The following is a 22,852-nucleotide window of genomic DNA, read 5'->3' on the forward strand; positions in this document are numbered from 1 at the left end:
ACTCTAAACATGGCGGTTTCCCTAGCAGAAAGACTTTCTTGAGGAGAAGCGTGATGGTATTCACAATTGGGATTCAGGGATATTGTTGTTGTTGTTGGTGGTGGTGGTGGTGGTGGTGGTGGTGGTGGTTTGGTGGTGGTGGTGGTGGTTTTGGTGCTGGTGGTGGTGGTGGTGGTGTTATGGTGATGATGATGATGATGTTGACTTCTTTTAAAAATTTTAAAAGAATTTTAAAATTTTAAAATTTTATTGTTTGGTAATCCCATATATACATGCCGTTCCATGCTTTTTATCATATTTGTCTCTGCTTCTCTATCTTCTCCCAGCTTCACCCATCATTATTACCCCACTCTTTTTTTTTTCAATAAACCATTGAGTCATTTTATACTGCCCATATATTCATGGATGTTGAGCAATTCACTACTAGTGTGGGCAACACCCTTAAAGAAAACTGACTCTCTCCAACTTAAAGCCACCAAGTTGTCAATAGCTCCTTAGTTATGAACCCTGTCCCCCTTTATCCAATGCAGTGTTTCTGATATTCTGATAGAATAAAATGCATCCACATTTGGAAGATACTTTTAACTCAATGAACCAATGTTTTGCCAGATTATCAATGCTTAATGTCATAATATCATGCGTGGGTAAAAGACTCAACCAAACTACAGGATGGACAAGTAGATTTTAGTGTAACAGAGTACAAAACTATTAATATTGCCTGTTGTTACTACCCCTTACTGAGTTTTCATGTACTATCCATGAAGAATATGCATAATTATCAAGGATATTTTGACAATAATCCTCCTTTTCCAACTATATAATCTCTGTGAGACCAGATATAACACAGCAGGTTAAGATCAGATGTGAGCCTTCAGTTTTTGTCCATGTGAACAATCACTATAGCCTATAGAAATTTGCAAAAGTTCTGTTTTAGATAATGAGATTTTTTCATAAACATATGTATTTAACGTACTAATGGTTTAATATTTTTAAGTGAGTTGGTGATTATTTCTCAGTTAGTTGCCAAATGGCCAATATCAGTACATACAGTTTAGGCAAACAAAAATTCTTTGGGGACTTCAAGCATTTTAAGAAGAGTTAAGGGGCCCTATAAACAAAAGGTTTGAAAATTGCTGGCCCATTTTGTATTTACAGAGTGTTTATGATACTTAATTAGGTAAATCTAATGTAATTAAGCAAAAACCACCCTAACTGTGATCGTGAATGAGAGACCAAAAAGAGAATGGGTTAACTTGGTTTTTGGTAGGAGGGGCCAGTACCATTGTCAATGAGTTCAGTTCAAATTGTCAATGTGGCTTTAAGCATGTTGGTCTGTCCTCAGTATTGTCCCCATAAAAACGATGACTACCACTACTAGTTACCCCACTACAATAGTTACCATTACTAACCTCATGATGTCATTCAAAGGATTCCACAAGTACTAAAGGCCGTCGTGGGACAGCCTTGACACATAGACTAGTTACCCTTGGGTGTCCACTATTTTTATTTTAATAACAAACAATGCGTCTTGTTGGACAGCGACCGGCCCACATTATGACATACACGTGCGGCTGACCCCCTTCATTGCAGGAAGACTTAAAGCACAAATATGCAGTACTAAGCCCCGGTGACAAAATATTTTGGAACTGAGAAAGAAATCAGAATTCCCTAACCCCTTTCTTGCCCTAACATCACACTTTCTCATCCAAAATCACATCTGTTACCCCTGTGAGGTACCTGGATGTGCTCCAAGGTTTCAGAACAAACGATGTGAGGTTGGCATGGGTTCATATGCTGGGTCCCGAGCAGTTAAGATTTTTCTTGTTCCCGCAATGTGATTAATTTTCCCTTCAGCTCAGTTTGGCTGCCAGAGGATCATTCAGAATGAGGCTGATTTCAGCAAATATCCACATGGCTGCCTTCACCATCAGGAAGACAAATGCTCCCAAGAAAAGAATTTTCTAAATTTTTTTATGGTGAGAAAGGTTTGGGAGCTGGAGTAGAGGAAGAATCTATGGATCAACCCAGGGCTTCACATGTCCTGTGAAATTGCTGTGGCAACTGAAATACATCAGCAGCCCAGGAAATAATGTTCCCTAAACCATGGGGACATGGAAATATTTGTGGAATGACTTTTTAGGATGCTAAAGAGGAATCTGATTCAGAGGCTGGGGATCTTATATGAAGTTTAAAGTTACATTGTCAGTGAGGCAAACAGTAAACAAAATGTCACATCCCATGTGGCCTGGTTTCTAGATCATCCCACTTCCTTGAATCAAGCAGGATGAATTTTACTCTAATTGTTTACTCATGTTACTGAGCATGCTGAATTTCGATTATAAAAACCTTATTGATGTTGAATGTTACCTTCTCTCTGAGATGCTCCTCGTGCAGTGTTTAATATTAATTTCTCATCTTCCTGCTGCACTCGCCATCCAACACACTATGTATTTTACATAGGTATTTTGTTCACTGTCTGTCTGCTTCAGTAGATTTCCATCCTCATCCTTCCGTGATGTGTTCTAAGATGGGCCTGATATGTGACAAAGATCCCCCACTTCTATCTTCTGTCTCTAAGATGGGAATGGGCAATGTGACTGTGACACACTGCATGACATAATTCACACAGATGTGTTGTTTTCGAAAGTACCTGCATTATTAATATCACCCATGTTTCTTTGAGGAATTGAAGTTCCGGGACTTGGATATTATATTATCCTACAGACTTCTGTTGTTGTTGTTCACTGTTGTTGGCAGGAGAGAGCCAGGAGCTGCCTACGATACCTGGTGAGCCAGCTGGCTAACATGGAGCATTCATTCCACCACATTCTCCTACTGGAAATTAAGAGTCTCACAGATGCCTTCTCCTCCATCCTGGGCCCTCACAGCAGGGACATCTTCCGAATGAGCAACAGCTTCACCAACATCGCCAAGCTGCTTTCCCGACAACTGGAAAACAGCAAGGCCGAGAGCGGCAGGTGAGCATCGCTTCTGAGCAGCATCCTGGAGAGATGCTGGGAACCATGGAGACAAGCCCAGACAGTGACGTTTTCCTAGGCAGTGGTGTAGTGAGCTGTGCCCACTTATCAACCAGGAGTAACCTCTGAATGGATTAGGTAACTTTCAAGAGTTTTTCTATATCTATAGAAACCAAATACAGCAAAATTCTAAAAGAAGTTCAAAACATGATAAAGAAATAATGATGAGGTACAAACGGCAGTGTCAGGAAGTGTTATTAACTCTATAAGCATGGATACTTATTTACTCTGAACTGGGAATCTAAGCAGAGATAAACAGAATTCTGAGAATGATCCTTGTACCCAAGGAGGTCACTGCCAAGTAGATTAGATCAATATTTTAAAAATGAAGGAGTAAGAGTAGAAGCTAGGGAAGGGTGCACTAACAAAGATGGGTTCCAGGAATTTGGAGAACAATGAGATGGTGTGATCTACCTGTTTACAGGTAAAGGAGGGGTAAAATTGAGATCAAGGAATATCTCCTAGAGGAAGAGATATTTTGGGCCAAGTCTTGAGAGATAATCAGATTGTACCAGGCTGTGTTTTTGGTGGCATGTATGGCTTTCTTGAAATTGGGGCATCATTTTCTATGAGTGAATTATATGTTACAAGAAGAACATCATTTAGAGTTGAAGAAGAAGAGGACGAGGAGGAGGACGAGGAGGAGGAAGTGGCGGCAGTGATGAGAGGTGGTGAGATTGGCATACCTTTCTTAGAACTTTAAATTTTATCCTGTCACTGTAGGATTTCGTACATGGTGGAGTAAACTCAGAAAGCACTTCAAGAAGGCCATTCTAGTCTCAGTACAGAGACTCTTCCTACAAGAAAGTGACAAGACTCAGGTCAAACAAGGGAAAGACAGAACACATCCATGAGTGTTGCCCATGAGGAAATTATTGATGATGATGGTGAATGAGCTACCAAAATTTGGCTGATCTAGAAAGAAAGTAGCTGGGACTGAAGAGTGAGGGTGAATTTCCATTCCTGTGGGTGGTCCTGTGCAATGCACACAGCTGGCCCTTTCATTCCTGTGGGTGGTCCTGTGCATTATAAAATACTTCCCAGAAACCTGAACCCTTACCTACAAGATGCTGGTGTAGTGTCCTCCCTTAGTTGTGACAGTGAACTTTGCACTGTCCTCTCCAAATGTCTTTTAGGCGACAAAGAGTTCCCCAATGCCCAACCTGGGGATCCATCCCATATACAGACACCAAGCCCAGACACTACTGTGGGTGCCTGATATAGCTGTCTCCTGAGAGGCTCTGCCAGACCATGACAAATACAGAGGCAGATGCTCACAGCCAAGCATTGGACTGAGAAGGGGGTCTCCAATGGAGGAGTTAGAGAGAGGACTGAAGGAGCTGAAGGGATTTGCAATCCCATAGGAAGGACTGCAATATCAACCACCAAATCCCACAGAGCTCCCAGGAACTAAACCAACAACCAAAGGGACCCATAGCTCCAGCCCCATATGTAGCAGAGGACGGCATTGTCGGACATCAACAGGAGGAGAGGCCCTTGGTCCTGGGAAGGCTAGATGCCCCAGTGTAAGGGGAATGTCAGGCAAGAGTGGGTGGCTGAGTGGGTAGGTGGGTGGAAGAACACCCTCATAGAAGCAGAGGGAGGGAGGATGGATTAGGGGATTTCCAGAGGGGAAACCAGAAAGGGGATAACATTTGAAATGTAAATAAGTAAGATATCCTAAAAAGAACCACACACACACACAACACACACACACACACACAAACACACACTTCAAAAATAGAATTTCACATGATATCTACCAATATCATTATCATAGTAGCACCCAATAACATCTAAGAGACGCCATAATCGCAGTCAGCTAAGTTTCTTGGTATAGTTTCAAAAATGTAATTTCTCATCTCTGCAGATGGCATTAAATGTGTGCACAGCCAACCTGCTTGTGTCTTCTTCCAGCCATGATGAGCACACTTGCTGGATGAAAAGCTCACACATGTGTCCTGCCCAGGAGAGTGTTGCCCACAAACATGTCTGAGCTTGTGCATGTGAAAGCTTTATATAAAGTGAGGATCCGGTACGAGGCTGTTACACTCAATATTTTAACCATGAAATTAATCACTGATAAATAATCCCCGGTCCTATTAGCAATATTACTCCCTTTAGAAATTTTTGGAAGTAAAAGGAAAAAGAGAAGGAAGTAAAGGACATGATGGGTCAGGAAGGAAAAAGGAAGGAACAGTAGTTGGGAGGGAGGGAGGGAAAGAGAGCAGAAAGCATGCGGATGGAGCTCAGTAGTAGAGCCCTTTGCCTTGCTTGTGAGATCCTGGCTTCACTCTCCAGCAATGGAAAAGATAATATTAAATAAAATAAGTAAAGAAATAAAAGGGTCAGTGTTCATCCCACATACGGCCCTCAACTTCTTTCAATTCAAATTATTTCTCCCAGTTCAACCCTAGCTGTCAATCTCCTCTAACAGATTGTAATTATTCAGTGGGAACCTCAGAAGTGTGGTGTGGACAGCTAGCCTTTTGTGTCCAGGGCTCATCCTCTCTGGGCTGGTTGCTAAGGCTTCTGTCTCAGCATCTTTTCCCTGAATAGCCTTCCTTGTGACCATGTGGCTCTACTCATTTGAGTCCATGCCCCCAAAGCAGAAAGGTCTACACTTTTGTGTGGTGCAAAGACAAAACCCTGATTCTCACAATTAAAGAGAAAATGAACAAGTGGAGCCGTCCTGAAAGAAAATTAAGGGTGATAAAACTCAAAGCAGATGTCACCTCATTTACAAAAGTGACAACGCTCAGCAGGCCAGATTTTAGACTTCAGGCCAAAACAACACGACTATCAAAAGAAAAACAATTAGCATCCCAGAGAGGATGAGAAAATGAAGCAGACGAGCCTTCCTCTTGCCAAAGATGCTGAATGCATTGAGTGAGTTTTGTAAAGGGCAGCAGGTGAACCTATTTGCATTTTCTCTGTTCCTGTGTTTCTAAAAATGTGTTTGTATTTAAATAAAACCCAACAAAGCCTAAATGGCAGAACCAAGCAGAACAGTTAAGTTTTGAAATCAATTCTGAAGAAATAAAAGAGGAGGCATAAGGGCACCTGTGGATTGACAAGGTGAGATGTGGAGCTGGGGAAAGAGACCTTTGCAAGTGGTGTGCCCTTGTGTGGCCTTCTGGGAAGCCCTTGACAACTGGGCTGCTTGCCTGTCAGATCCAGTCAGAGCTGGGAAAGGGGAGAGTATGTTCTTCATGACTATGTGACTGGCTGAGCAGTCCCCCCAAAGTCATTGAGTCCAGTGACCATTACGGTAGATCACAGCTTTTCAAATTTTCCTACTTGCAATTTCTTTATAGGCAAGAATTTTTTGTGACCCTAGGTCTGTGTGTGTGTGTGTGTGTGTGTGTGTGTGTATGTGTGTCTGTGTGTGTGTGTAATTATACAAATCAAAGCCTTATTGACAATAAATCACAAAGACATTTAAGACAAATCTTTGTGTATATATATATGTATGTATGTTTATATATATGTATGTATATTTATATATATGTATGTATAGTTATATATATACACACATACTTCTTTACTATTTATTGGCATATTGTGTGTAATTAGCATATTGCATGCTAATGAAATAGATGCTCTTATTTACTTTTACAGAAAGAATTAAGTTTTGGCTGAATATTTAATACTGCTGGACATAAAACATCTTTAATGATCTTTAGAGTTGATCATTACTTTAAATTTATAGTCATCGCTGCCAAGATGTCACTTCACACGAACACATACTGCAAAAAGTCAGAAGTACATGTAGGGCTATTTCAGACATTGTGGAAATTCTGTCCAAATACCAAGTTAGAAGGTGTTACTGTTTTTTATGAAACTTGTCTGACTTTCCAATAGCAATTTCTAAAACCAAGCATCATAACCCAAGGCTACCCAAAGACATAGGAGTTAGATAGTTGAGGGCTGAGATGATGGTAGGAGAATACCGGAAGTCTGTTTCCATCATTAATCCATCATGTTTACATAAGAACAGGAAACTTTTCACATACAAGAAAAGCATACCAGAGTCTTGAACCTGAGCTGAAGTGTTTGAAGCAGTGTTCGCTGGCATGTGGCATGTGGCATAATGGCACACACAGTGCAAGTGCACATGGTATATGTTGAAAACCAAGGCTACCGTGCAGTTGTGCATGCGACCTTGATAAGCATTCTCAGAAGACCTCAGGTCATTACATGCTTGACTTTGAATTAATAGTTTGCCATTGAACCTTTTGCTGCTGCCAATTTTTTTCTCCCAACCCTCACATTCAGTTTAGGAAATCAGGCACCAGAAGGCACCTTCACCAAACAAGTGTGGCACCAGAGAGGTCCATCTAACACAGCACCAACAGAAGGGGGCAACCTATCACAGGCATCCTTAGCAGGAGGAAAAACTCAAGCCCTGGTTGTAAATGGAAATTCGGGGGAATAGAAATTGTTGAAAATGGGATAGGGAAGTAAATGTGGAAAAAATGAAAAAGGATGGTGAAGGTGAGGAGCAGAAGGAGAAATGACAGACACACAGTCTCCAGCCCAGGAAGGGGATTCACTGTTTCCTTAGATGTGGCTTTTGGAGCCTAGGCAAAGTCATTGGAGTCATAGAGGGGAAAAGTTGTTTGTAAGAAAAGTTCATGATGACAGGGGTCCCCAAGCCTCTTGCTTAGTTAAGTGGGCGTTTGCTCTCCTGTTGTTTTAGTGGCAATGGTGGCAGAATAGATTCTGTGTCTCTCCTCTGTTTTACAGAAGCATGCCTTAAGATTAAAAATAAGAAGGAAAACGTTAGTTAAAACAAGTTGGGTAGGCATAAAACCAGTGTAATTTCGGTACGATGGTTAATCTTTCAGGTCCATTTAACTGGATTTTAAGTCACCATGGAAACACTCTTCTGGGTAAGTCTATGAGATTGTTTTCAAAAGGTGACCCAAAAAAGTTTAACTGAAAAAAGACACTGAATGATGGATGCACGATCCCAAGAGCTAGAGTTCTGGACTGAAAAGGAAAAATTGATCCGAGGACTCAGTATTTAACTCAGAGTGACTATCTGTCTATGCTCCTTGCTGTGACATTCTCACCACAATGGACTATCTCTGAGCCAAAGTAAATCTCTCCTACCTTGAGTTGCTTTTGTTACATATTTTCATCACACCAGTGAGATGCATAACTAATGCTGAATATTGGTACCCATAAGTGAAGTTGTTGCTATGGTAACCTTACTGCAGTCTATACACTTTAGGAACTGCTTTGCAGGAGGAACATGGAAGAGTTTAACACTATAAACCAGAGAAGCCCAAGAATTCTGTAAGCAGAGTTTAATGGGTCATTTCTGTGGGGATTTGGAAGGTTAGAATGCCAAGGAGTGCAGACGGTGGGGGCCAGGCTCATGAAGACTCATAGAGTACAGGGGGTCTGCTTGGAACTGAGCTAGAGGTCTTCATGTCATATTTTAGCAAATAATGTGGCTTTATTCTGTTCCTATCACGAGAACCTATGCACAGCTAAATTCAAAAGTAATGAACAATTCTCATTTGGTGGAGAAAATTTCAGGACAGGAGAGCATTCAGGCTTTATCATGGCTACTGCTCACTACTCTTGTCTTGTGTACAACAAGAGAAAACAGCAAGTGAAGAAGAAATTGCTGAAAAAAAATACAGTTTGGCAAAACCAAAGCATGAAAGAATTTTAGTGTTAAAATAAAGGGATACAAAAATGTACTATAATTGCTAAAGAGTTTAGCATGGTGAGCTGGAAAATAGGAAGGTACCAAGAGTAAGCTCTCACTCACTAAAAGTTCTTAGGTGTGGCGGGGCAAATACATTTGAAAGGACAGAGCCAGAACCTAGATTCCTAAGTGCCCACCTAAGGAAGTATTTTCCAAGGATTAGCTTTGAAGTACACAGTCTACTGAAGCTGTGCTCTAAGATAGCCATACTACATCTTGAACTGACAACATAACCTGGCAGTATCGTTCATATGGTATTGGCTTTGTAGGCATGAAGATTACAAAAGAGAAGGGGACCATGGAAACGTTTCAATTTTTCACAAAGTGGCTGAAGCCAGACAGTGTGTAGCAGGCCTCGATTCTGTGCAGGGAAGCCTTAAGAGTGAAGCTGGGAAGGTGAGGTTTAAGTTACAGTGGAGACCACAGGATACTGAAATGCCAGGATGTTGAGATATCTGTTACAGAAAGCTGAAATGTGGCATAGAGCTAACACAGAGAGAAATTGTATGTACCACAGGAAGCAGGGCTGAGGAATGTGGCTGAGGAATGTGGCTGCCCAGATGATTCTATCATAAGCCCCAAGTGCCAGACATAGAGACACAGCATTTGCTGTTTGCCCTGCTAGGTTTTGCTCTTGCTGTAGTCTGATAGATCCTTGCTATCCTCCTGTTATTCATTTGGGCAATGGAAATGTTTATACTATGTCAGTATATGTTGAAAGTATGTTGTCCTATGTCATTATATGTTGGGTATGTCACTTTTTCTTTTTTTATTTTATAAGAAGTCAAGTTAAAACATTGTCCTGAGCCTTAAAAGAGGCTTCAAAAGGCTTCTGTCTGTGTTAAAATTGTTAAATTTTGGAGAGTTTTTAAAAATTTGACTAAATACATTTGCATTATAATATGAACATGAGATTTTAGTGGGGTGGGATGATGTTATGATTTAAAGTGATGTGTTTAAGTGAACCTGACAAGGGGTAGAGTTATGATAGTTAATCTTGTCAATTTGACTAGCTTTAGAATTGCCTTAGAGATATACCTATCAGTTTGTCTATTTGGGTATTTCCAGAAAGGTTGAATAGAGAAGTCAAAATATATCCTGAATGTGGGCACTAACTTTCCTTGACTATACTAAGGAAAAGAGGAGGAAATAAGCTGAGCCCAGAATTGATCTCTGCCAGCTTCCTGATGATTAATAGAATGTGACAAGCTGCCTCGTGCTCCTGCTTCTGCTATGGTAGACTCCAACTGAGCCAAAACGAATCCCTCCTTACTTGAGTTTATATTGCTGGGTATTTTGTCACAGCACTGAGAATAACTTAAGACAGATGTAGAGATGACACAATAGATTAAATGAAATAATCCCATAGCCTGTAGGAAAGATGAAGGGGAAACCGGAATGAGATTTAGTGCAAATGAATATGATCCTCCTTGGAGTGTCAATAACGAGATGGGCTACAGTGAACACCAGGAACTTGATTTCATGTGTTGCCCTAATATGCAACATGCCTTGTGAAGACAGGGTTTTACAATGACAGTTGGAAACCAGGGTTCATATCTTGGCATCATGAGAGCCACACCAGAACCTATCCTTGCTGTAATACACATCTCCCCAAGACATGGAGCAACAACTTAACAAAAATTCTCTACTGACTCCAGAACAGAAAGTGCAGAGAACAGAGGACCGACTCGTCAATATCTCTGTTGAGAATGCTGCTAAGAGGTCAAATCAAGCTTAAACCAACCCCTGCTGTGGCAGTTTGAATATGCTTGGCCCAGAGAGTGGCACTCTTTGGAGGTGTGGCCTTGTTGGAGGAAGTATGTCAATGTGGGTGTGGGCTTTAAAACTCTCATCCTAGCTGCCTGGAAGTCAGGCTTCTCCTATAGGCCTTCAGATGATGGCGTAGAAACGCTCAGCTCCTCCTGCACCATGCCTACCTGAAGTTTTCCATGCTCCCACCTTAATAATGGACTGAACCTCTGAACCTGTAAGCCAGCCCCAATTAAATGTTGTTCTTACAAGAGTTGCCTTGGTCATGGTGTCCGTACACAGCAGTAAAACCCTAACTAAGACACCTACCTTCAAGAGGAAGGAGTTACTTTATTCTCCATTTTTTATTTTGTGTATATGATAGTATTTTCCTGCATGTATATCTGTGCATCACATGCACACAGTGCCAACAGAGGGGAGAATTAGGCATGGATCCCGCTGGAACTGGAGTTATAGGTGGTGATAAATCAGTATGTGTGGGACCTCTAGAAGAACAGCCACTGCTCTTAACTGCTGAGTCATCTCTCCAGCCCATTTTATTTAATCCTCACAAGAAAACATTTTAATGCATTAGCATTGTAGAGGCTTCACATAAAGCATAATGGAATAAAATCCCCCCTAGGAGATGGGGAGAACTAGAGAGATGGCTCAGTAGGTAAGAGTACTTCTTGCTCTTTCAGAGGACCTGGGTTCAGTTCCCAGCACCCACAGGACAGCAAACCTTCTGTATCTCCAGTTCCAGGAGATCCAATCCTTTCTTCTTCTGGTCTCCATGCACTCACACAGGCTCACACACATACACATAAATAAAAAATAAAAATAAGCTAATAAATAACCTAGCACAAAATGGAAGCCTTGACTCAAACTCTACTCTCCTTATAGGCCTGAAGTAATTTCCATGTAAATTGCAGGCAGTAATTCATGAAGCTTCCTTTCATTTGCTCCTTTAGTCTAATCCAGTGGATCTCAGATTTTGGTGTAGGTAAGAGTTATACACAGCACTTATATAATTCAAAGAAATTGTCCAAGGTGACTTCTGCATATTCTGACCAATTCTGCTTACGTTTCCCATCACATTCTAGAATACCTTCTTCATTCCTCTCTTTCCATGGAAGACTGCTCTTCCATACGCCTACAGTTTGCTGCTACTTCTCTATGAGTTCCTACCACCACTCTTCCCTATGATCCCACTGTCCTCTAAACTTCTATAGCTCACTCCCCTGTCCAGACCTTCAGCTCCCAAATCACTATGTATCTCTTCGTGCCCTACTTGTCTCCAAACTAAAGCACCAGTATCCAAGAGAAATATATTCTTTAAGGTGCTTATAAAAAAAAGAAAAAGAAAAACCTAACTCGTGTTTTTTAAAAGCAAGGTACATTTACACAAAGAGGGAAACTGCCATTTTTTGTGGCCAACTGTTGGCTCAAGGAATGCACAACAGTAATTTCATGACATAATTAAAACCATATGACATTCTGGACAGTATTGCCTGCTTAGGAAAAGTTGAAGGTCCTTCTACCCTGCTAACTAAGGTAATATCTAAAGATAAAACTGGAGTCTCGCTAAGAAAAGAATGTATCTTTTCCACGTAGAGATGTCCTCTATCAAAAGAAAACTCCAATGACCTTTTGGGGCAGTTGTGTTGCTGCTGTGACCCTTCTGTAAATATGAAGTAATAGCTTCAGGTTTTGCCCTGCTTACCAAAGAGGTCGAAGCTAACATGTGGTAACATTTATGTCCCATCTGTTGTTCATTTTCCCCATTGGTTGTTCCTCCTTAACCAGTACTTAGGGCTAAAGGGAAGGCCTTTAAAGTATTTCAGGAATTCATTTATTAGCAAGAGACACAGGTGGGAGATACCATTATCAGCTTTGGAAGCAGTGGAGCAAGAGCAATGAAAATGAGATCCTGGCAGGGCTGGCTCTGAAGGGTGTGGACAACGTGGAATGGGAATGGTGGGCCCCTTGCCTGAAGTGTGAGCAATGCAGCTTTGCCAGGAACCCAGGAACACAGCGATATTCAACTCACAGGACACCAAAACACGGGCCTTTGAAAGCGCCTATAACGTGGTGTTCCATTTCGAACAAGGCAAGAGAACACCCAGGTTCTAACCTGGAGGAGGAACAGGCCACTTGTAGGGACTATGAGGGGAGCCTGACCTTCTCCTACCCATCTGAGATGGCGGCAGTTCTGCAGGGTCTCAGCAGACCCTGGTTACCTTGCTGCTTGCTGCTTTGCGTCAGGAAATGGCCCTTGTTTCTTTTCTCCATCCATCAGGTTTGAATTTTAAAGTTACCATTTGTGTGGTGTTTTCTGAGTCTTGAACATCTTTTCAGTTGGGGTTAAAAGAAGGCAAACACATCTTCCCAATCAGTGTGCAAGTTTCTCAGTAACGATATAGCGCACCTTCCCTGTGTCTGGCCGCTGGAGCATATGGCTCCGAGAGACTAGGATTTGATCATTCTTAGTTACCATGCTATCCAGTCTCACAATCTGTTCCTAAGATAGATTAAAACACGGCCTAAACCAAACAGCATCTAAAAGGCACTGTGCTCAGGGGGGCAGGGGAAATTAAAAGAGCTGGCTTGGAAGCAGACATTTCTGCTCAGTGTTAGCTAAGAAGCTGAGGAAGTCACTTTGTATCTCAGAGAGCTGCTTCCCTCTCTGTAAATGGAATCACTGATACTCTCTCTCTCTCTCTCTCTCTCTCTCTCTCCCCCTCTCTCCTCCCTCCCTCCCTTGCTCCTCCTTCCCTCTCCCCCCCTCATCTGTGTAAGGAGTAACTAACTCCTCTACTGTAGATTCACTGTGGGATATGTTCTAAGACCCCAAGCCTAAAATCCAAGATAGAACCAAGACATATATGAGTTTTCTAATACAAGTATACCTATAATAAAATTTACTTTAGTAATTAGCCACAGTAAGAGGCTATTAATAAAATAGGAAGATAATGATGATAAAGCATTATAGGGCTTCTCTCACCTTTTGCCTTTTCACTAAAGAAACAACATTAGTGAGCCCAAATTGTTAACACATCTTTGGCTTAGCCAAATTGCTGAAATTACTATTCCTGTGCTCTATTAGCTTAAAAAAGAGTTACTTAACTACAATCATTTTACTACTATAAGAATCTGTATTATAACTAACAGGGGGTGTTATAGCATATACTATATATAGTCATGGCTATTCTGGGCAGAAGGATGACACTTGTCCTGGATGGAAGAAAATTCATCCTACTACTCAGAAAGATGCCCTCTTTAACATGCTTCTTGAATTTTCAGTTTCATGTAACTTGTAACTGAGCCACCCTAAAACAAAACCAAAGATAAAGAGTGCAAGTACGCTGTACTCAGAACCTCAAAGCCTATGGATAGAAAACACACAATACATGTTTACTGTTAGCATTTACATTCTGTGCCAGGTGAGCACTAGGGTAGGGGACTGTAGAGTTGCTGGGGATGTGGCCCACAGAGAAGCACTCACTTGCAAACTTTTATCAGATCACAGCACGGTTAATACAGAACCTGTAGCATTTGCAGCAACATGGCATTACCTCATTAGGCAAGCACATGGCCAACAGACACTGCAAGTTTAGTTTATCCATTACATGAAAATAAAAACGGCAGTTGTTAGCCACAAGTAGTTTGAAAAGTGTTCTGATAAAACCTCAATGAAGCTACTGATATCAATCTGAGGGTGATGCTTGCTCTCCAACATTTTATTCTCCAGAACCCCAAGATAAAAGACTTACCAGGTAAAGGTTAGCACGCGCGCATACACACACACATACACATACACATACACAGACACACAGACACACAGACACACACACACACACACACACACACACACATTTTCAGCCATGGGGGTCAGGTTACACTGTGACAAAGCCAGTTAACAACATTTATATTGATGATAAGGTGAAAGAAATCCTCTTTTCTCTTAAGCTAGCAACCTAAGTCTATTACTAAACTTCTCCATAGGTAAGCACTGAGTCCTTAAATGAGCTAGAAATTGAGCCCAAAGAGTGTGTGGTGTTCTCACCCTAGCCCAGTCAATGTCATATCTTCAACTAATGACATTCCTCCAATGCTGGGCAAATGTTTGCTGTGATTTAGATCTCTGGAGGTGTGTTTAGCACCTGGTGGTGCTGTTTGGGAAGTCTATGGAACCTTTAGGAGGTGGAGCCTCCCTGGAGGAAGTGTGTCACTGCTGGGGCAGGCCCCGAAACTCTCTAGCCAGTCCCCCAAGTCACTGGCTACTCTCTGTTTCCTGAGTATGCAATGTGACGAGCTGCTCTCAGCGCCTGCCACAATGCCTTCAAAGTCATGATGGACAATCTCCTCCACAAACTTCAAGCCAAACTAAACTGCCAGTATTTGCCAACAGCAACAGGAAGTAAAACATTGTGCTTCTACCACATATGTTATGATGGAGACACATCAAGAAGGAAGTATTAAACATTTTTCTTGCTCTTGCAGTGTCACGTGCTGGACACTGACCATGTCTTCACAGCTGACAGACAGTTCATTGTCACCCCTTTACCTGCTCCAGTCCCCGAGCTAACAGTCTAGAAAAAAGACTGGTACCCTATCTCCATAGCTCCATCCTAACTCTGAGGGCTGCAGTAACAGGACTGGCCTGCACTCCTTTGGAATTTCACAACTTGTAGCACATCCAGACAGCCATCTGACAGACAGGGACCACCTTCTGTTCTGGATAGGACCCACAGCTCTCCACGTGCCCACTCTCAACTCTGGAATCTGGACCACACTGTTGGCAGTGAAAGCTGAAACAGTACCTTCACCCTGGATATTATGGAGACCCTAAATGGATCGAACACAGTAAACCCTATCAACTCTGAAGAACGAGCAGATTGTCTTACGTCAGGCCTTGATGAGCGCTCGCTGCTTCTGCCCTGGTCCACTTCCAATTCTGTTCTTTCGTGGATGGATCCGAGCTGCTCTGATCAGAAAGCCTGGAAGATAACGTGGGGGTGGTTGGTGGGCATGCGCATTAGGGTTAGTCGGTGTTCTTTCTGATTTTGTGGGTCTGGGGAAGAGTCTGTGATTCCCATGAGCTCCAAGGACTTGGGGTTCCAGGCCTCCGGATCACACTTGAAGAGCCTGTGGAAGGCTCTTGCACTTTTCCCAGAATCCTTATTTTCCTATTTCTACCTGATTGAGCAAAAGTCTAAGAGTGTATAAAAGACTGAGCGTCTATACTAAGGAGACCATAATGTCCTTGTATCGGAGCTTAATATTTTTCTTCTGATTTCAAGGAATTCTGTCTTATTGTCTGTCTACAACTGCCCAAAATCAATAATTCCTCCGCCCCCACACCTCCACACCCCCACATACATACCACACACACACACACACACACACACACACACACACACACATGTAGAGATCTAGTGCAAATCAGATCAACTGTAGCAACATTTCCTTTCCGTGAAACTGAACTGTGGACATGACCGCATTATAATCCCTGTATAACTGAGCATGCATGGTTCCTCTTCAACCCACAGAATGGCTCAAAAGCAGAAGAGACTTTCCAGGCCCCAGATCCATCTCTGCCCTTTCATACTCTGGCGGCATTAGGCAATTGAAGTCCCTAAACAGTCAATGAGACTATGGGGCCAGGGAGATATGTGACTATCCCATCTCTGTCATCCTTTTAATGGCTGGTGATGACACAAGAAATCACCAAAGAGTAAAAAATTAACATCCCCAGAGCCTAGGACTCTCATATGGATTTAGCCCATTGGGTTCTCCTTCCTCCCTTACAAGCTTAACCCCAGGAGAATATATCCTGGACACGGGATTGAAAGCCAAGATCATCAGACATGAACTAATATTATTTTTCTCTGATTTAAGGGTCTGGGAACAGAGCTTGCCCGTCTCTCTGCTCCTACCAACTTATAGTCTCAGCTCAGAGGGAGCATAGCAAGCTGCCTGGAGGCCGATTTGTTTCTTAGGAGAGTTCCAGTGCACACAAGAGGAGGCAATTAGGCCTCCCCTGGGTATCCCTAGATGCACTTCTAAAGACTTTATACTTTGGCAGCAGAGACCAGAAACTGTTCAGACAGAAACATCTGAGCCCCCTTGTAATGTGGCTTGTTGAGTTAAGGCCAAGTTAATATTTAAAAGACTACAGACTCCTGGCAAAGCGTACCGTGAATTACCTCTGGAGTTAAAGTGACAAATGGAAAAGCAATAGAAACCCCCTACAAGAGGCCAGCCCATTTCACCATCCCAGAAAACACCCACAGGATCAGAGGCCTGCCAGGCCTCTCAGCAGTCATGTTTGTGTTTTCTGCTCTTGAAGGAAGGCGGGGGGTCTGCTCATCTGGAGTGGGGCATTGTTTTTAAGACAGTTTTGTCTCACTTTTTTTATATTGTACTTTAAAGGAAAGAGAACATTAAGGAGCAAGGAATGATAGTTTAAGCCCAATCCTCCTAGCTACTGTTTCCTGGCCTTCTACCGTACTGGAATCAAATGTTCTATGGTGAAGTTGGCATGTCCAGGGAGGGTGACAGAAAGTTCTCTTTAACCCATCTTAAGGCTTTGGCAGAGTCCTCGCCATTCATCGTCCCCCTGTTCCTTAACTCGTGTGCACTCCAAGTCTGAAAACTTCCAAACAAGGGAAACTGTGTGTAGTGAAAAGTCTGTGTGGCCACAGCTCTGCCCATTGGCAACGCTCATCGGGCTCATGTATGGAGACCATTTCTTCTGTCAGAGATTTCATTACTGATCCCTGTCTTCCAGTTGCTACCATCCGAGGTCCTTGCAGTGCTCCCTCTAAACTGGGTGACAAGATGTAAAGATAGCAGAGGTGGGGGACTTTGGCTCCCATGATCTCTCTCTCTGACACTCCTCACACTTGACATTTAATAGATAAGGCTCTGCTTCCCTCCACTAAGGATGAGTCAGGAGGAGCTGCCACAATCTCATGGCTATCCCATGGGATGTGGATGGCCTGACTTCAGACCTCAGGTATTCCCAGCTCTCTTAGTCCATAAACCTTCCCCAGTTGCTACAAGTGCCCTGCATGTGAATACACGAGGGAGCGAAGCAGTGTAGCCAGGTGGCCGGGTAGCCAGCTATAATTTTTAGAAAGTACCAGGTATCTAGTTGAAAACATCCAAATAAAAACATGTTTTAGGGTTTGGGGTAGAATCAATTTAGTATAATGAAATACATTCTAGTAATGATGTACTAAAATATACATGAGTACTAATAAATAATAAATACATGTATATATTAATAAATATGGCATAAAACATTAAAAATATAAAATGCTTTCATTTTATAATGTATATGAATGTTTCATGTACTCAATATTTTAATAATAAATGCACCTTTAAAATATTTGGTGTTTATCTGAAATTCTTATTTGACCTGATGTTTTGTATTTTACTGGCAACCCTGACCTAAAGGTAGAGGACAAGCTTCTCTTGGATTGGTGGGCATCTGAGGATAATTCATAACTAAAAGTCTTGAGCCTTTTAGAGTCTCTTGAGCCTAAAGTCTCCTTTGGTAGATGATTGACCCTTGGAGAAGAAGTGCATATGTGGAAACCCTCTGACTCCATTCTCAAGTTATTCACGGTGTTATTGGCTGGGGATTCCGTACTTGAAACTGATCATCAAAGCATGAAAATCTGTGCAAACTAACGTCAAATCCAGACAGGTAGTGTTGCACTTGTAGAGAACTGTAGGACACCTGGTTAGTGGTGGAGAATTGGTGTTTATGAGAAAATGATACATATCTTATGTCAGAAGTGTGGAGATTAAAAAACATCTGATTTTACCCTGGTGAGTATATGAATTGATCGTAACAGGTTTTCATCAATAATGATTGTTAAGTAACAGTTAAAGTAGCTCAAGATGGAAAGATGGCTCGGTGTAAGAGCGCTTACTGTTCTTGCTGAGGACCAGGTACAGTCCCAGCACTGACAAAGCGCCTCACAGTGGCCTGTAATTTTAGTTCCAGAGGATCCAGTGCCCTCTTCTGACTGCTGTGGTACAAATACATACATTTAGGCACAAACCCACACACATAAAATAAGTAAATAATTTTCAAACATTAAAGTACCATAGGTCAGTTTAGTTTAAGAATACAGGCAAGAAATAGAAATATATTCTGCCTCCTGTCATCCTTGTCCAGCTCAGTGAGTGTCAAAGAGTTTGGTTTTTTTCTATGATTTATCTGCAGTTCTTATCTGCCTAGGAAGCACTTGGCCCTCAAATAATATCACACTTTTTACTTCTGCAATATAAGAGAAAGTTCAATGACCCACAGAGTGCTTCATTAAGTCTTGTAAAATGTATTTAGAGAAATGATTCGGTGGTTAACTGCCCCATGCAGTTTTTCCTGCAGAACTGAGTTTGGTTCCCAGAACTCATGTTGGGCAGTTCAGAACCACCTGCATCTTCAACTGTGAGGAGTCTTACTCCCTCTTCTGTCCTCCACAGGCCCACACACACACACACACACACACACACACACACACACACACACACACACACACACACACACACAAATAAATATGCAAAATAAACCTTGAATATATAGAGAGAGCTACTAATATCATTTATTTTACCGACACTTCTTCCATATATTAAAATTGCTAAGACATACTTCACTCTGAAAGAGAAAGAATTACAGTGAGTTGTCTAAATTAACAGAGCCACAGGTTTGCAGAAGCCATGGCATGGTCACCAATGTTTCTGACCTGGCACAACAAGCCATATAGAAGCAATATCAAAGGTCTGCGTCAACAATAGTCAATAGCGGTTTGCTACACAAGTGAGAAAATTATCCAGCAGAGTTTCATTTCCAGATAAAGGGTGGTAGAGTAAAGTCTCTCTGTTCCAAAGGGTATGGATGACGAGATGCTCACACCTTCCTCATCTCTTATCTTTTAGGAGAAGAACCGGCACTGAAGTTAGCTTTCCTGAGAAACTCAGAGAACCCAAGACCATGGAGCCTAAAAATGAAGACCACGAAAAACTCCAGGTTAAAATCCAGGCCTTCGAAGACAAAATAAATGCTGAGAGCCATACCCCTGGCTCTGTCCGGAGATACAGTTTAGACCACGTCTCTAAGGAAGAACGAAAAAACGTTCGATTTAGCAGGTATAACTTTTGTCCAGTTATCATTTTGAAGTATGAAGTTATATTTGCTATTGCTTCTGTGGTCACAGTGTTTTATGGTTTTCTTAATCCCAAAGTTCTATCCTTCAATGCATTAAATAGTACACACAGTGCCCTCATCATTCAGATAGCCTTACTCTTTACTTAGGGTGGTGGTTCTCAGCCTCCCTAGTACTGAGACTCCTTAATGCATGCTGTGGTGACCCTCAAACAGAATGTTGCTTGGCTATTGCTATTATTGGTCGTAATGTAAATATCTGATTTGCAGGATATTTGACCCTCAAAGGTGTCACAAGTCACAGAGTAAGAACAGTTGACTTAGGGGATAGAAGTAGAGGGCAAAAATCTGGTTTTGTTTTTAAAATAATGCTAATTTTCAGAACGGCTGTCAGTTGCATCTCATACAATTTAGTGAATAATCACATAAACATAAGAAAAAATAAAAACTTCTGTACCTGCTGTTTTATGGGCAACTTTGCTGTGAATTTGATTTAAATCTTTATTGGAAGGCACCTGGACGTTCTCCTCTTTCTTCTTGGTGTAGCTGAGGATAAAATCCAGGGCCTTCTGCACATCAAGCCACTGAACTGCAACTCCAGCCCTCTAGTTTCAAAGCTCTATGCATCAGGCAGTTTGGTACTCTTTGATCTATCCCACCTATTAACAGCGTCTCACTCTGGAGGAAGCCAATTTCTGTCCTAGTGCGACTGTCCTTGCCAGGAAACGAGAGCGTCTTTAACTCTCCGAACCTTTCATTACAGGTCCAGAAGTTTGGCTTTGAATACTGTGCTCACGAACAGTGTGAGTGTGGAAGATGGAGAAATCGAAGAAAAGACAGGAATGCATGCCAGCATCTCGCTTTCAGAAATAGACCCACTTGGCCACGGAATTGGCAAGTTGCCCTTTAAGACGGATACCCATGGATCACAGCTGAGAAATTCCTCAGCTTCACATCCAAGTATTATACACAGTGGACCAGAAAATATGCCTGAAACTTTTAAAGAAAACGTCCAAGAAGAAATCCCAGAGGCGGCCGTAAGTCCTGTGGAATACCAAGATAAGCTCTACTTACACTTAAAGGAAAACCTCAGCAAAGTGAAGGCGTACGCCTTGGAAATCGCAAAAAGGGTCCCAATCCCAGACCAGTGCACCATTGAAGGTAAGTGCTTTGAACTTCCCACACTCGAGAAATATCAATGACAGTGACAAAGTCTAAAGACTTGTGCCCTTCTATGAACATTTTATAAGATAGACCATTTGAAAATCTTGTCTGTTATCTTGGTTGGTCCTCTTGGAGAAAAGTTGAGCCATGTCTTGATTTTTGTCTTTTTGGTTCCACTTAAATGTTTCTACATCTCCTTATTTTGCTAACCAATTCCCACTTCCAATCTATAAAAAGCAGTGGCCTAGAAACATGCTGTAGGGTAAGGGCATTCAGAGAATGCTTCCATCCATGTAATCAAACGGAAGGGATGCACCACTGTAACTGTGAGAGATTGCTTTCTCATTCCATTGCTATGTGTCCTGCTCTGGCCCCATGGGGCTCAAGATCTTAATGCTGAACACAGTCTCTGATTTCCCGGAGATTAGACTACAGGAGGAATATAGTAAGCCATGCCAAGAGGTGTTGCAGAGAACAGGCCAGCCAGAGTAGCAGACACTGAGACAATAAGGACAGAGTAAAGACAGCTGGGAGCTAAACCTGCCACAGGAACACGGTTTAAAGTGATGCAAAAGACATGGTCAAATTGAAGCCATGGCAGGATCAGTCACAGCGTCTTGCCACACTGTACAGGATCCTTGGACGAAAGAAATAATCGCTGAGTATATTGAAGCTTTCTCTGATTATAACTTTGAAATTTTGGTCGTCACAGAGGTTTTGCATCATTTTAATCTCTTAAATGTTATTTATATCAATCATTGAATCCCCTGGCACTCTCTTTTTTTCCATCTTTATTAAATTGAGCATTTCTTATTTACATTTTAATTGTTATTCCCTTTCCCAGTTTCCAGGCCAACATCCCCCTAACCGCTCCCCCTCCCCTTCTATATGGGTGTTCCCCTCCCCAGCCTCCCCCCAGTACCAGCCTCTCCCCCAACAATCACCTTCACTGGGGGTCCAACCTTGGCAGGACTAAGGGCTTCCCCTTCCACTGGTGCTCTTACTAGGATATTCACTGCTACATATGCAGTTGGAGCCCAGGGTCAGTCCATGTATAGTCTTTGGGTAGTGGCTTAGTCCCTGGAAGCTCTGGTTGGTTGGCATTGTTGCTCATATAGGGTCTCGAGCCCCTTCAAGCTCTTTCAGTCCTTTCTCTGATTCCTTCAACAGGGGTCCCATTCTCAGTTCAGTGGTTTGCTGCTGGCGTTTGCCTATGTATTTGCCATACTCTGACTGTGTCTCTCAGGAGAGATCTACATCCCCTGGCACTCTCTTACACTTTGTGTCTTGACCCTGGCTCTGGAATGTTTGAGACACAAGTACAACACCACCAGAGCATGAGGGCTGATGGTAGACTGAACTGGCATGGGTGGCTCGAAAGCACTGTGTGGCTCTCAGAGCTTTGTTCAGCAATCATCAGACAGCAGACACCTTCTCTTGGGAATCAAATTGAGGTCTCAACATGCCATCTTCCCACAGGAAAAAAAGGCAGACAGTCCAGCCCCCAGAAAGAAGCAGCAGAAAGGTGGGGATCCCTGGAGGGTCTACTTCCTCATACTCTACTTTCCGTCCTTTTTCTTACTTCTGATAGGAAGATGGAATGTATTCTACTAAGCCAAAGAAGAGGAGGTCCAGGTATAACAAATGCACTTAGCTGCCAAGTCTGTGCAGAGGCTGATGACTTCTGTAGTAGTCTGTCTGGCCTTCCTAAATTTCTTTTCTAATGGTAAAAATGAAAGTGGTATTGTGTGCATTCGAATATGTTCTATCCAGTAAAGTATACCAGCTTGTAGGGATGCCTAAATTAGTGAAGTTCTGTCCGGGTGGCCTCTTAAGATTATTTTGCTAATAATCTATGTACACAGGTGCCAGAGGTTAATGTAAAAGATAAGTGAATTTCAGAGTGCTGTAAAGGAAATCTGTATTAACGAGAGATAAACACATTTCACTTACTAAAATAATCTTGTGTGTGTGTGTGCGTGCGTGCGTGCGTGT

General features: G+C 42.2%; 1 protein-coding gene across 1 annotated transcript in view; it reads left to right on the forward strand.

Moving 5' to 3' along the window:
* Veph1 (ventricular zone expressed PH domain containing 1) overlaps window positions 1-22,852 on the forward strand; it is a 773,456-nt gene that overhangs the window by 646,066 nt on the left and 104,538 nt on the right. The window contains exons 7-9 of the mRNA XM_032898283.1: window positions 2,758-2,978; window positions 19,468-19,677; window positions 20,457-20,854. Coding sequence (XP_032754174.1) covers window positions 2,758-2,978; window positions 19,468-19,677; window positions 20,457-20,854 — 829 coding nt within the window. The remainder of the gene's footprint in view (window positions 1-2,757; window positions 2,979-19,467; window positions 19,678-20,456; window positions 20,855-22,852) is intronic.

Source organism: Rattus rattus, chromosome 3 (genome assembly GCF_011064425.1).
Source record: "Rattus rattus isolate New Zealand chromosome 3, Rrattus_CSIRO_v1, whole genome shotgun sequence".
Taxonomy (NCBI): domain Eukaryota; kingdom Metazoa; phylum Chordata; class Mammalia; order Rodentia; family Muridae; genus Rattus; species Rattus rattus.